The 14,887-nt window shown below is 46.9% G+C and overlaps 1 protein-coding gene across 3 annotated transcripts in view; it reads left to right on the top strand.

The window, feature by feature from the left end:
* Positions 1–31: 31 nt before the first annotated feature.
* Gnpat (glyceronephosphate O-acyltransferase) overlaps positions 32–14,887 on the top strand; it is a 31,774-nt gene continuing 16,918 nt past the window's right edge. For 2 of the 3 annotated variants that reach the window (XR_009055726.1, XM_057753474.1), the window contains exons 1-4: positions 32–270; positions 7,838–8,020; positions 11,651–11,827; positions 12,548–12,677. Coding sequence is in view for 2 of the 3 variants with exons in the window: in XM_057753474.1 (XP_057609457.1) it covers positions 196–270; positions 7,838–8,020; positions 11,651–11,827; positions 12,548–12,677 (565 nt within the window). In the remaining variant the exon portion in view is untranslated. Of the gene's footprint in view, positions 271–7,837; positions 8,021–11,621; positions 11,828–12,547; positions 12,678–14,887 lie in introns of those variants that run through there. The other variant, XM_057753476.1, reaches the window with a different exon arrangement.

Below are 14,887 nucleotides of genomic sequence, written 5' to 3'. Positions count from 1 at the left end.
GTGCTCCGCGGGAGGCCCTGCGCGGCCTCCGTCCTGGCTAAGATGGCGGCGCTCGGGGTCCCGTGCGGTGGCCGTCCTGAGTGCCACCGCCCTGGGCGGCTTGGAGCCGCCCCGTTCGAAAGAACCGCCCCCAGCCGCTGCTCCACAGCCGCGTAGTAGACAAGCCCAGGCCCCGCCTGGGACGGCAGCCGCACCATGGACGTTCCTAGCTCTTCCAGCTCCCGCTTCTCGGTCGGCTCGGCCAGCCCCGGCGCTGTGCTCGTCTACGCGGTAGGCGCCTCTGGGAACCGAGGCCCGGGGGGACATCTCGGGAAAGGACAGCCCCTCCTGAGCCCTGTAACCCCCCTCCCCCAGCCTCTGTCTTAGAGAGCGGGTCCTGACGCCCCTCTTTGCAGGATTTGGGTACTTGGCTTGGTATCCACAGCAACCATGTGTCTGCGTCTGGGTAAACGTGTCTGCTTTTCCAAGTTCCTGTCGATGGTGGCTCCTCTGTCCCTTTCCCCTCTCAGGCCTGGAGCCCGGCACACCAACACGAGGGAAGACTTGGAGGCTCCCCCGTCCATCGAGGGCGGATCGGCCGACTTCTGCCGGTTGAGAAGACCTAGCCCGTTGAGAAGACTTGTCTCTCCACCTCCCGCCTTTTTTTTTTTTCTGAAGTATTTTTGGGAGAAAAATATTCGACTAGAATATGCGAGTAGAATTTTTAACACTCTAATTTAGGATGACTTGGAGCTTCTGAAAATTACTGTCTTCTATTTTTTTACCCAAGTTGTTGAATAGGTCTCCCATTGCCAGTGGCTTCACCACTACTTGCCTCGACACTCCACCCCCCCATGCAGAATTACTTCCTCTTCTGGTTTGAACTGATGGTTTGCTTGGTTTGGTTTCCAACAGAATGCTGGTCACTTGCAATATTCATGAGCTTATCAAGGCGGAAGCTTTGTACCCCTTCATTCCGTGAGATTGTACAATGCAGGGGGACAATTTATTTTTATGTGTATGAGTGTTTACTTGCATGTTTGTATTTGCCCGTGGTGGTGTCTGGTGCGGCAGAGGCCAGTTCTGGAAACCGAGTTAAAGTTGCTGTGACCTGCCATGTGGGTGCTGGGGAAAAATGGCTCTTATTTCTTGGAGCCATCTCTCCAGCTTCGGGGAAATTTATTTTTAATAGTTTATTTTTGAAGCAATCTTTGTGGTTTGTACTCTGCTTTGGCAGTGGCTATGAAGCCCCCAGGCTGTCCTGCACCTTGCAGTTCTCCCTAACCTCCAGAGAGCCAGGATTGCAAATCTACACCGCCACCCCTGGCAAAAGGATATTTCCATGGCATGGTAGTTAGCACTACTTTCTGATTTAAATCCGGTGTAGTGTAGTGTTAGCTTGTGTAGAAATGTCAAAAGTGAAAAAAAAAAAAAACCATGTAAGAGCAAAGCAAACAAACTTCCTGGTTTCTGGGAGAATAATGCTACCTTAAGAGTAGGGTATCTTTTGGAATGTGGGCAACTTCTTTCACTGTCTCTTAAGAAGTCTACATTTGGGGCTGGAGAGATGGCTCGGGTTTTGAGCACTGGCTGCTCCTGTAAAGGACGCAGGTTCAATTCCCAGCATCCACATGGCGGCTCACAAGTGTCTGTAACTCCAGGATCTTAAATCCTCACACAGACATACATGCAGGCAAAACACCAGTGCACACAAAAATGAATATTTTTTTTTTTTTAAAAAGAACTTTACCTCTATGTTTGCTGTGAACTGCTGCCTTAAAGCTTATGGTTGACTTCACCACACCGTTCTCTGGTGGGAAATCAGTCACCGTTTTACAGCTTGTTATTCCAAAGCAGGTAGGTGTGTTGGGAAAGGGGATTGTTGTGTAGATCCAACTCAAGACGTTTTTTGGCCTTTCAATGTGTTGCAGGTTAATAAAAAGGAGTTGGTTCTTACTTCATCTATATTTATTTTTTAATCATGAGATTTTTGTCAGCTTTCCATGTGAGTAACAAGGCAGCTGGCCATGAGTGTCCCCTGCCCCTTTTTCTTTGGTGACACCACTGCCTGGTCCGGTCGCCTCCTGGCTGATGTGCCCGCACAGCTGATGATCATGAGAGCCTCCTTCAGACTGCCAGCTTCTTCCACCACTCTGTTCACTGTGCACTGCTTTCTGTCCAGTCGGTAGTTCTGTAGTGACATCACGATATTGCTAATGATCAGCAGTGCCCGAAATCCCCCAGTTGCTGTTCTCAGTGCCAAAGACTGCCTGGCCTCTCAGGACACTCGAAGTGGTCAGTGTGCACAGGTAGTCCAGTTAAGTGGGATAAATTAGGGTAGTGATTAAAGCATACATTGAATGCTATTGGAGTCAAGGGAAGGGGGATCTGGTTTATTTGGGGACTTGGGAAGGTATCTAAAAACAACACCCAAACTGAGTTTCTGCAGTATGAATACTGGGAGGTGGAAATCGCTGAAGTAACAATGTAAGAAAGTCACTGCCTTGCATGTGTGGGGAGGCTGAATGCAGAATGATGAAGAAAACATAAGACAAAATCAAGAACATAAGCAAAAGGTGTTTCTGAAAAGAAGCAAATGGTATCTTGGGCATCCTGGTATCAATAGGTGTTTCCGAAAAGAAACAAAGCACATCATGGGTGTTCTGGGCATTGGTGGCTTTCATCAAGGATTAAATCTTCTCTGTATTTGTGCTCTAGAATGTCTAAGAAGACCATTAGGCTCTGGTGTGATTATCTGCATTAGTAATATCTTTTTCTCTGAAGATTATAAGAAGGAAGAAACTCAGGGTGGGGTAGATGTGTGATTCATAAGCGTGGAGATCAGTTAGGACAAACGGCCAATGCGGGAGAGGGGGTGAAGCCCAGTGAGGCTGGGAAGCACGGAGCATGATGGTTTTTATGTGATACTTTGGGCAGGAGATCCTTGGCCCTGGGAACCAGTTGTGTCTAGTACCTGGGAAAGTGGGGGCAGTCTGAAGTAGGCTGTTGGGTTCCCGTGGTTTGGCAACTGGGCAGAGGCTGATCTCTCAAAGATAGGAAGGACAGGGGAGGAGCAGGTTTAGTCAGGTACAGAGCAGTTTCGGTCTGGGATGCAAACTTGTCAGCTGTGGATTACCATGGTCTGGACCAGATACATCCTAAATGTTTGGTAGGCTTCTGAGTAGAGTTAGGAATGTGGTCCCCAAGCAAAAGAGGAGGGTGGGACTGAGAATGTGGATTTGGCAAGTCAGGGGCAGGTAGGCTGTATCTGAAGCTAGAAGTGCACTCTTCCTCTGAGACTTGGTGTGTGCGTGCGAGAGTTCCAGTATAGGATCCATACTTAGGGTGTCTCAACTCAGACTCCAAATGATCTGCCAGTTGCTCCTGCTCTGGTTTTTCCCAATCTAGTCCTGCTTACTGGACCTCATCACCCTGACTTTGTATTTCTCAGGGTGGAAGTGTGCTGTCTCTTCAAAATGCTCACGGTCCCTTCTGTGTGGCAGAACTTTGTACTGCTGACTCTTTTTAATATCAAAGACCCAAATCAAACATTTCATGAACCACTCAGTATAAAGTACTTCCTCGTTAACACCTGTTTTGTCTTCTGAGCTCATTCAGTGGTGGGTCACAGCAAGTCCTTGTACTGGCTGGCCAGAACTGATTGTTAAACATTCATGGCATTTGTTAGCCCATTGGTAAAACGTAGCCATTAATGAAAACTGAGGGTTAAGTCACATAAATTTATACTTAAATACATTTTATGCAAAATAAAAATAAGTATTACCAAACAGCATTTCCCAGTTATTTACTAAACCTTACTGTTCTCTCTGTTTGGGAGTTGTCCTCTTAGGGGAAGGTGGCACACACTCTTGTATCATCTCATGCCGCTGTGCCTCTTGGTTATTCTGTGTGCTCTGGCCTGGTGGAGTAGAGTGCCACAGAGTGCCAAAGCCTGGGCTCTAGTGCAGGTCACTGACAGCATCCTGCTTGCCAGTGGACTCACTCAGTGACCTGATCTTGTTGGTCTGTGCAGAAGGGCATGCTTTTCTCTGGATAGTGTCTGCTTGCCCTGTCACTGCTGGATTCCAGTCTGTAGCAAGAGGCCTCATGTATAGAGAACTCTTGGGTCTCTTGTTGAAGGAAAGCAGTGGAAAGGGAGGTTGTGGGAGGGCCCAAGGTGCAACCTGAGGTGGGGGCGTGCTTCAGCCTGACCTTCCTATTGGATTCTCAGTTGCACTGTGTTCTTGGGTGAGAAGCCATTCGAATGTGTTTACTTGCTGGCAGTAAGTGCTCCTCCGGCATGCTGCAATCCTTTGCACAGGAGGGGCAAGTGGTGGGGATCATGCTGTCCTGGGGTGGTTAAAAGGCATGGGCTTAGCTTTACAGGAACTAGAGAATGATGGGGGTTGAGGGGTAGTGGTTACCAAACCTACTTGTCAAGCTTTCTCAAAATATATATGCCCTGCTGATAATGATGCTGTCCTCTTTCTACCCCTAAGAACACTAAAGGGAAGTTTCCAAGCTCTCCCTTGCCCTTACCTTATATAACAGTAGTTTGTTGAGTCCAAGTTTGAACTGTTACTTTATTCATGAGAATTGTAAAGTTCAAGAAGGTTTTCCAGCCTTATGCGCAAAAGCCTATGATATGTTAGGATGGCTGTAATTGGTAACATGGCCAGATGCTAATGACGTGTGCTGCCTTTGGGTTGTTAACATTCATAGATATGCAGGTACGGTGTGTGAGCACATATGTATTAGATGTGAATAGCAGGCAGAGAAGGTCCTGAGCAAGGTGTGGGTGATTGTATGGAGAGTTCTTGAGAGCATCTCAGAAGGCTGATGCTGCAGCAGGTATAGCAGAGCCACGGGACCATCCACAGATGCCCAGAGAATGCCAGCAAGGGTCGTGGTAGCCCAGCACACCTACACCAGGGCATAAGCAGTGGGCAAACGGGGTCTCAGTGGACATAATAGATCTTACCTGATTGTGGAAGTGACTGGCTTTATTCTGTTTGTTTAGGACAGGGTTTCTCTGGGTAGCTTTGGAGCCTGTCCTGGCACTCGCTCTGTAGACCAGGATGGCCTTGCACTCACAGCGATCCACCTGCCTCTGTGTCCCAAGAGCCCTGGGATTAAAGGTGTGCGCCACCACCACCCGTCTTGACTGGCCTTATTCTGAAGAACTCGCTGAAGTATTTTAAAACGTGAGGAATAACCTGTATTTTGAAAAGCTTGCCATCGGCTGGCAGAAGGATTGACTTGGTACATTTAGGCAAGGAGGCTACTGAGATTATGAGCACAAGCTGCCGGGTAGCCTAGCTGAGGGTAGGGTCTGTACATTTTCAAAGGCCACAATAGCAGGGTTGGGTGGAATGATGCGCAGAGGTTAGCTGAGATGGCGGTTAACAGTTATGGTTTCAGGAAAGTGATGATGGCTTAGAGCTGAGCCCAGAAGGGGATGGGTTTTGGAGAAGTGTTGGGAATCCAGAATGTTTGATGGGAGAAGAGAATCAGGTGCAAGATTTGGGGAGCACATGGAATTTGTGTTTTAAGCTTGCTGCAGGGCCATGGAAGTGACTCAGTGGTAGAGCATTTGCCTGGTGTGTATGCTAAAAACATACAGATTTCATCTGTAGCTCCCCCCCCCCCCACACACACAAATAAGACGAAAGGAAACAAAGCAAAGCAACAACAAAAATCCACCAGCAACAAAGTCCAGTGGAATAGGTGAGTGTGCCCAGCAGCTGTGGGAGGCTGGAGACAAGGGCTGCAGGAGGTAAGCTCTTGGGCCTGTGAGGAAGAAAAGATAATTTGTAGTTTTGAGGGGAACACTCCCCCAGGTTAAAAGCCACTGCACTGGAGGAAGGCTGGGAATTATTTTACTGTTGATGAGAGAGCCGTGGATTAAATACCAATGTGGGGACATTTCCCTGGAGGTCAGGAAAGAAGACTAGGAGATACTGGCCCAGCCAAAGCAAAGACTCACCCTAAAAATGCTGTGGTTGTGTTAAGAGCAGTTGTGTCTTTTCATAGAATTCCAGGAGTGAGATACAACCTGAGCGCCACATTAAGACTATAACACTAGAGGAAGACAGAAGTAATAGAAATATTTATGGCAAGGGGGTGTTTATGACATATAAAAAAAATCAAGTTGTCAGTCTCAGTGTGTGTCTGATGGGAGAGACGTGTCCCTGTGCTTAGGAACAAGCATTCCTTTGAGGAGTCTCACACTAGGGGATTATACATAAAGTTTGAGATTTTTGTTGTTATTTGCACTTTCCCTGCATTTTCTGAATTTTTCAAGTGAGCACAAGTCACTTTGGTAGTTCAAAAACTGAAGATATTATTAAACATTGTAATTATGTAACAACTAAGATGTTTTAAATCAGTATTTGCTATTTAAATCAGTATTTGGGGATACAAATAAAGAAGAAAAGTAATTTTTGTGTGTGTGTGACTTTTAGAGACAGGGTTTCTCTGTAGCTTTGGAGTCTGTCCTGGAACTAGCTCTTGTAGACCAGGCTGGCCTCGAACTCACAGAGATCCACCTGCCTCTGCCTCCCAAGTGCTGGGGTTAAAGGCGTGCGCCACTGCCACCTGGCAGAAGAAAGGTAAATTATAATTGGCATGGCCCCTGTTTTGAATAAGATGTACACATATTTCTGTAGGTATAAATAAAAAGAATAAGGAAACTACTTCTTGTTATAGTGTTTAAAGTGCTTCATGTTGCCGTAAATGAGCATAGCAGTCGGTCTAAGGAGCCTCAGATACCAAGTATGTCTCTGCTGTTTGGAAGCTGAGGGCCTCCCAGGAGGCGGGTGACCCGGAACCTTGGTTTCCTATGGACTGGGGAAGACAGCTGCTCAGAGGTTGGAATGGAGATTGTTCTTGAGCATGTCAGACTCTGAGAACAGCGCTGGCGCCAGCAGCTGGCAGCGTTCACTACAGTCATTATCGTTAGCACTACTCATGACTTGATCAGGAAGCACCATTCTAGGAGCACCCTGGACTCTGAAGCGCCTGCGAGGGCTTGGTGAATGGAGACCAACCGGGCCCACAGGAACTGAGTGCAGGTGATGAGGTAGAACAGACTGCTTCTTTTATGACATAGTTTCCCACCTCTGGAAGACAAGGACTGTAGAGGCTTGCACCGCCACATCCAACTTAGTTTGAGGCTTCTTTTGTTGTTTGCTTTTTTGAGACAGGGTTTCTCTGTAACTAATAGCTCTGGCTGTCCTGGAACTCGCTCTTGTAGACCAGGCTGTCCTGGAACTAGCTCTGTAGACCAGGCTGTCCTGGAACTAGCTCTGTAGACCAGGCTGTCCTGGAACTAGCTCTTGTAGACCAGGCTGGCCTGGAACTAGCTCTTGTAGACCAGGCTGGCCTGGAACTAGCTCTGTAGACCAGGCTGGCCTCGGACTCACAGAGATCCGCCTGCCTCTGCCTCCCGAGTGCTGTGATTAAAGTGTGCCACCACTGCCAGGCTTTGAGGCTTCTGATACATGTTTTGAGATATATATATATATATATATATATATATATATATATATATATGCGCTAAGTAGAGGCAGACAAAACAGGTTTGTCAATGTGGTACTGCGTTTACAAAGATAGCCATCAGAATATGCTGGTCAGTGGGCCGAGGTCTCTGTCAGTGGTGGAGTACTTGTAAACCATGTAATAGTTGAGTATCGGCTTATTGATCGCGGTATTGACAGTTTTTTCTCTGTCTAGGACTCTAATATTAGAATACTCTTGTTTGGGTGTCGTGAGGCAAACATTTGGGTGGAGGGAAACCTGAGCAATCTGCCCTCTCCCCATAGGTGCTCCTCACTTTCTTCTGTTTCCTTCTTCACAGAAAGAGCTCAAAAAGTGGGATGAGTTTGAAGATATCTTAGAGGAGAGGAGGCATGCCAGTGACTTGAAATTTGCCATGAAGTGCTACACCCCCCCCTTGTATAGGGGAGTCATCCCCTGCAAGCCAAGTGATATCAAGTCCATTGTTCTCAATTCTGAAGAGATGCACTATGTCATTAAGCAGGTAAGAACATCGTTCTTCAGGCACAGCCAGCCTCCTCCACTGGAAGTGGGTCCTTCTTGTTTCCCTGAACTTATTTTATTATCTCAAATACACTTTTAGGTTTAACTCCATGACACTCAAATGTATGCTGTCATTGTGTTAAGACTGGAAGGCCAGCCCAGGAGTAGCATGGCGTCAACAGCTTAGTAAAGTATGAGACACAGCTTACTGGTGACGAGCCCACAATTGGAGGGTGCTAGTTAGTTATGAGCAAAGCTAGTTCGGTGTAGGGAGTAGGGAAGGGAAGGTTTTGTTTTTTAACACTTACTGACAGAAACTCCAGGTCTTCCTAGTGAAGGGAGTGGAGAGAGTTCTCAGTTGAACAGATCACACCAGCCCTCCACGTGGACACGTCCTGAGAAGCTCTGAGGACTCCCATGCCTGGCTTCGCCTGTGTCAGTTGCTTCATTTTGTTGGGTTCGGGATCCTGTAGCAGTAGCTTTTCAAGAAGCTCATGCTTTGGGAGCCATGGCTTGTTTTCAGAGCAGGAGGTCCAAGAGAATGCTGAAAGTGGTTCAGTCTGATGGCGGAGGCAGAAAGGGTGGGAAATGCAGCGAGCTCCAGGGGTGAGTGGGCTCAACCGGGGCTTGGAAGCCACAGGGAAGGACTAGCTATTGTCTCCACAGTGCCATGCCCTTAGATGCTCGGGTGGAGTGTGCTGTGCAGATTGGGTGCAGGAGCACTGTTCTGGTTTTAACTTTAGATGTGTACTTTGACCCATGCCCTTAATCCCTGTGCTTTGGTTGGCCTCTAACATCACAGAGATGCTATCAGCTCTCTGTGGTTAGGCCTATTTCATGATGGAAGACAAGTTTCCCCTTTAGTTAGCACTCAGGAACGGGACTGTAGAGTACCCAAGGCATTTTTGCAATAAGTTAACTCCAGTCAGCCATGGCTTTGTTCTCAGATAAGCATCATCCTGTGGTAACACCACAGGATCCTTACATGACACCTGAGAGCACAGTCTGCACGTGCCTCTGTAGCAACACCACAGGGTCCTTACATGACACCTGGGAGCACAGTCTGCACGTGCCTCTGTTAGCAACACCACGGGGTCCTTACATGACACCTGGGAGCACAGTCTGCACGTGCCTCTGTAGCAACACCACGGGATCCTTACATGACACCTGGGAGCACAGTCTGCACGTGCCTCTGTTAGCAACACCACGGGGTCCTTACATGACACCTGGGAGCACAGTCTGCACGTGCCTCTGTTAGCAACACCACGGGGTCCTTACATGACACCTGGGAGCACAGTCTGCACGTGCCTCTGTAGCAACACCACGGGATCCTTACATGACACCTGGGAGCACAGTCTGCACGTGCCTCTGTTAGCAATACCACGGGGTCCTTACATGACACCTGGGAGCACAGTCTGCACGTGCCTCTGTTAGCAATACCACGGTCCTTACATGACACCTGGGAGCACAGTCTGCACGTGCCTCTGTAGCAACACCACGGGATCCTTACATGACACCTGGGAGCACAGTCTGCACGTGCCTCTGTTAGCAACACCACGGGGTCCTTACATGACACCTGGGAGCACAGTCTGCACGTGCCTCGGTTAGTAGTATGCATATATGGTGGAGCCTATTGCTTCTTGGTCCGTCGAACAAAACACAAGATTAAATCAGCAAGAAAGAAAAGGATTCTGTCTGTCCTGATTAAATATTTGATGTCTGAGTGTGTTCCTAGAGAAGCAGCATACTGCTGCTTGTGTTGTTTTGATTTGTTTTCTCTGCTGTGCTAGGAATGGAACCCAGGACTCCTCACAGTAGAGTAGGCAAATGCCCTACACCTGAGCAGCGTCCTAGTCCCATGCATGCAAATTTTTTTTAATGTGCATGAGAGGAGACTTTGAGACAGAGTCTCTTGTAGCTCAGATTGATCTTTAGTCCTCTTGTTTTAGCCTCCTCTGTGCTGAGATTCCAGGTATGCATCGCCACCCTGATTTAAAGTAACTTTCCTTCATCTGTAGGTGGTGTATTTTAATACTAGTGTACATGGTAACTTTATTTTTTTTTGCAGAGTGAGGTTGGATATTTATTTTGTGGGTTATGGAAGGGAAGGGGAGGAGAGAGAAGAGCAGAGGAAGGGAAAGAGAGAAAGAAACAGAAGGGGGAAGGGGTATAGTAACTCTTATAAGTGTATTTATATAGTACACATATATAAGTAGGTGTGTGCTTGAATGATACATAGTAAGTACATATGCCAGTAGTATGGCTATTTACCATGAAGCACTGCATGCTAGGCATAATTATTGGGGTTGTGCTTTTATATGCTGGTGGTTCTGTGGGTTGCCACACACTTGAATAATGTTAGCGATGACTCCATGAGAGCTGTGGTGGCACTGGGTGATGGGAAGTTTTCAGTGCCATTGCAGTTTTACAGAATTGTTGGCATAGATGCCTGTGGTTAGTCACTGACCCCAGTCCTCTTCAGTATGTGACACTGGCTTCTGTCATCTGGAGCCTATGCTGTCCTTCTCCTTGTGACCATAGTCCCAGTGCCTCTTGTTGGTAGACATTCAGTAAACCTCTGTGAACTGAGGAGTGAAGGAGCATGCCTTGGCCCGTTCACAGAGATGGACACAGCACGGCTGGGCCATGGCCCAGCTCTTCTCAGCTATTACTCATTCTCTTCTGTCTACCCCATCCTCCTCCCCTTCCTGATTTCAAACTCCAAAAGTAAGCCCCCCATTTTTGTTGATCTTTTTCCCTTGATTGGTTGGTTTTGTTTATGAGCCAGCTTTTCAAACTTGCCTAGAACTCATTTTGTAGCTCAGGTGGGCCTCAAGCTCTTCTGCTTCCACTCCTAATTGTAGGAATGTCAGACTTGACTGACCACTCCTGGCCCAGAAAAGCAATTGTTTTTGTGTGTGTGTGTGTTTGTATTACTTTGGTTTGCATTGTTTTTTTTTTTTTTTGCTTGAACTTTCATCTCCCTATTGTCATTCACACCTTTGTGTTACTCTGGCTTCTTTCCTCTCTTCTCTGCTTCCTGTTTATTTCATCCTCAGGTGACTTTGGTTAGTGTTAGGCTCTTTGTTTGCTGAGTCACTGTTTGAGATAACCTGTTGAGTAAAGGAGCATTGTAAGAGGTGATAGATAGTTAGCCAGCACTTCCTTCCTTGGCTGTAAAACTGAGGACAGATAAGGAGTAGATAAGGGATGTGGCACGAGAGTGTGTGCGCGTGTACAGGCCAGAGGAGGTCTACCTTGGTTGCCATTTCTCAGGAGTCGGGTGGATTCTCTTTGAATTTCTAGCCTTTAAACCTGCTTAAATAGAATCATTTTTCACTGAACATGGTGGTGTACCCCTTTAGTCCTGGCAGTCAGTAGGCAGAGGTGGGAGGATAATGAATTCAAGGCCAGCCTGTGCTTTGTAGAGAAACTTTGCCTAAAGCAGGAAAAAGAATAATATAACATCACTTATCTACTGTGTTAGTGAGTTGGGTCAGATCTAATCAAGAGCACACACTGTCTTCTGAGTTAGTCATAGGCCCGGGTTGGAATTAATCACATTGGTTTGAGTGAAAGGAGCTCTGGTTTCTGTTTTTCAGAATTCACCCCTGCTCTGCCTTCCTTTCAGCTTTCCAGGGAGTCCCTCACATCTGCCGATGCCCTCCGAGAGGAAGCCAGGGAGATCCTGGAGGAAATGAGCCACAGACTGCGCATGGGAGCCATCCGCTTCTTTGCCTTTGTCCTGAGCAAAGTCTTTAAACAGATTTTCTCAAAGGTGTGTGTGAATGAAGAAGGCATTCAAAAGGTGAGGATTGCTGGTACAGATATTCTTGTCCCCATCCTGTGCTATCATCGATTTTGAGACATCCCACTCGGACTGAATGCTGAGGGCGGGTTGTCAGACATCCGCTGTGGGCCCCGGGGCATGCTGTCTACAGCTTGTCCTTTTAAGTCAGACTTCCAACTTAGTCAAGTAAGACTTGGAGACCACTTGAGTGTCACATGCTCACAGTTACCATAGTAATAGAAGGAATCTTTGTGCTTGTTCAGATTCCTCTTCCACATTTCCATTATCATCTTCTACTATGCTGTGTGATTTTCCCATGCACAGATGTTCTCTTAGGATATGGTGGTCAAGGTCAGTTAACTGGGTTATCACTCATGTGGTTATATGAACTTACTGCCAGCTCATCACTTGCCCCAGTTATATTCTGTGTTGCTTCCCTGCTTCCTTAGATATCTTTATTTATTTGACTTATTTATTGATAGGATCGCTAGCTCATACTGACCTTGAACTCCCCATGTAGCCAGGGATGACCTTGAATTTCTGATCCTTCTACCTTCATTTCCCAGATATCCCAAATACTGAGCTAACAAGCAGGCACTACCTCAGCCTCTCAGGTTCTAGGATTGCGGGTGTGAGCCACCATGCTCAGCCATGATTTACCTTTCTGTTTTCTGATTTAAGCTGCGATTTTAGTGACGTGACAACTGAAATTCTTGAAAATCTGACATTTTTTTCAAGCTACAACGAGCTGTCCAGGAGCACCCTGTAGTCCTGCTGCCCAGTCATCGGAGCTACATTGACTTCCTCATGCTGTCTTTTGTTCTGTACAACTATGATCTTCCTGTGCCAGTTATTGCAGCGGGAATGGGTGCGTGCATAGTCTTCATCCGTGTTTATGTCGGCCTTCCCATCCACTAGAATGTAGTAAGAGGACTAACGAATGTGAAGGGTACCAACGACAGCTCTTCTGGGTGCCAGTCTGGACCCTGCACTGTGCCATCCCGTGACTGAGCAGACGTGGAGAGGCATCTGTGCACATGGGATTCTTTGGCTTAGTTTTGAGAAGAGAGGCTATCCCACTTTGTCATATTTCCTGCTTTTTAAAATTTTGATAATAAATAGTTCTAGTGATTATTCTAGATCACCAATAGATACGGCTTTCAAAAAAGGTTATCAGTTTTGGTAAGATACATATTACATGAAGTCCTGAGTTGTTTAAGTGTGCAATTTAAGAGGCACTGAGTGCATTCATATTGTTGCAGCTGTGTTGTTCCCGTTTGCCCCAGATCCTGTCACATCTTGCAGAACCGACCCTTACTAACCAGTAGCTGTGCTTTGCTTTTTCCTCCCAGAGGCAGCCACCGTTCCACCCCTGCCGCCACACACTCTGCATACTTCACACACTTAATTGCAGTATACACCCTCCTATGACTGACCAATCTCACTTAGCATGGTGACCTCAATGTTGAAGCTTGTCTGAATTCCCTTCCCTTTCAAGGCTGAGTAACCATCTGTTGTATGGACGTGCCACATTAATTTTGTCCTGTAACCCGTCCATGGACACTTTATCTGCTTCTGTCCCTTGGTTATTTCAGGTAACACTGTGTCCTAGTTAGGCTTACTATTGCTGTGATGAAACAAAAGCAAGCTGGGGAAGAAATGGTTTATTTTGCTCACACGTCCATGTAGCAGTTCATTATAAAAAGCTCTGAGGGAAGGAACTCAAACAAGGGCAGGAACCTGGTGGCAGGAGCTGATGGAGGGGTGCTACTTACTGGCTTGCTCCCCTGTCTTTGCTCAGCCTGCTTTCTTATAGAAACCAGGACTGTTGAAATAACCAGGATACAACAATTATATTTTTATTTATTATAAGGGGAAAATTCATGAAACAAGAAACAAATCCAAGTACAGCAGTGTCCTGCACGAGAGAGAGAGAGAGAGAGAGAGAGAGAGAGAGAGAGAGAGAGAGAGAGAGAGAGAAAGAGAGAGCGCACGAGAGCACCTGGGCAGTGCACAGAAAACCACGCCTTACCTGGGCTCAACCTCTTAAAGATAATTGGCTAACAAGGTTTTCCCCATCACAGGACCACCAGCCCACAATGGGCCAGGCCTTCACACATTAATAACTAATTAAGAAAATGCCCTGGTGGCGCACGCCTTTAATCCCAGCACTCGGGAGGCAGAGGCAGGCGGATCTCTGTAAGTTCGAGGCCAGCCTGGTCTACAAAGGGAGTTCCAGGAAAGGCTCCAAAGCTACAGAGAAACCCTGTCTCGAAAAACCAAAAGAAAAAAAAATGCCCTACAGGGCTGGAGAGATGGCTCAGAGGTTGGGAGCGCTGCCTATTCTTCCGAAGGTCCTAAGTTCAATTCCCAGCAACCACATGGTGGCTCACAACCATCTGTAATGAGATCTGGTACAGAATACAGTATATATAATAAATAAATAAATCTTTGGAAAAAAAAAAGAAAATGCCCTACAACTGAACCTTATGGAGGCATTTTCTCAGTTGAGGTTCCTTCCTTTCAGATGATTCTAGCTTGTGTCAAACTGGCTAGGACACACTGTTATGAATGTGGGATTTAAAAATATTTCTTTTTGTATTTTGGCGCTGGGACTAGAACCTAAGACTTTAGGCATGCTAGGCAAGCCCCCTACTGTAAATGCTGTTTCAGCAATTGCTATGAACATGGGATATGTGTGTTAGTCAGGTCTTCTAAGCTGTGATAAACACCGTGATCATAAACCTGGGGAGGACAGGGTTTATTCTGCTTCTGCTTCCACATCACAGTCTGTCACTTTGAGAAGCAGCAATAGAGAGCACATCAAAACCATAACAAACCGTGCCATACCCACAAAGAAGCAAGGAAGTCAGGGCATGGACCTGGAGGCAGGAGCTGGTGCAGAGGCCGTGGAGGGGTGCCGCTTTCTCAATAGAACCCATGACCACCAGCCCTGGATAGCACTGTCCACAATGTGTTGGGCCCTCCCACATAAATCGTTCATCAAGAAAATGGCCTACAGATTTGCACACAGCAATCTGATGGGAACAGTTTTTCAATTCAGAATCCTCTTCCCAG

This window comes from Chionomys nivalis, chromosome 21 (assembly GCF_950005125.1).
Source record: "Chionomys nivalis chromosome 21, mChiNiv1.1, whole genome shotgun sequence".
NCBI classification, from domain to species: Eukaryota; Metazoa; Chordata; class Mammalia; order Rodentia; family Cricetidae; genus Chionomys; species Chionomys nivalis.
This window is presented reverse-complemented; position numbering and strand designations above follow the sequence as displayed.